This window comes from Bison bison, unplaced genomic scaffold (assembly GCF_000754665.1).
Source record: "Bison bison bison isolate TAMUID 2011002044 unplaced genomic scaffold, Bison_UMD1.0 scf7180017864284, whole genome shotgun sequence".
In the NCBI taxonomy this organism is placed as follows: domain Eukaryota; kingdom Metazoa; phylum Chordata; class Mammalia; order Artiodactyla; family Bovidae; genus Bison; species Bison bison.
Genome location: NW_011494856.1, coordinates 1949025 through 1949436, shown reverse-complemented (window position 1 = coordinate 1949436; position 412 = coordinate 1949025). Strand labels below are relative to the sequence as shown.

General features: G+C 61.4%; 1 protein-coding gene across 1 annotated transcript in view; it reads right to left on the bottom strand.

The window, feature by feature from the left end:
- ARHGEF17 (Rho guanine nucleotide exchange factor (GEF) 17) overlaps positions 1-412 on the bottom strand; it is a 78174-nt gene that overhangs the window by 37157 nt on the left and 40605 nt on the right. Inside the window, exon 4 of the mRNA XM_010849527.1 lies at positions 286-363. Within this exon, the coding sequence (XP_010847829.1) occupies positions 286-363 (78 nt within the window). The remainder of the gene's footprint in view (positions 1-285; positions 364-412) is intronic.

Genomic DNA, 412 nt, shown 5'->3' with positions numbered 1-412 from the left:
GGTGGTGGGACCAGAGGGGGTTCACAGACCTAAGCTCAGACCCAGCACTGCCAGGAGAGGTAGGAGGTCAGCAGGAGGAGGGAGCGTCTGCCGCTGGTGCCCCAGTCTGGCCTCCTTACGGCCCCTCTGCATTCACTCCTGCCCTGGAGGGAGCGTCCTCTGCGGATGGGTGGTGTGCCCTACAGTCATTCCTCTCTAACCTGGACCCCGGTGTTCCCACATGTCCAACAGCCACCCAAACTCAGAACGGCTGCGTTCAGGGACCCAGGCCACCCCAGGTCTCACCTGCATCAGAGTGCGCAGTGACTCCACATACGACTGCTCTGTGTCCAGCAGGGTCATGGTCACGTGCTTCCGCATATCCTGGGGGTACAGAAGGCAGAGGGTGAGCAGTGCCTTGTTCCTTTCACAC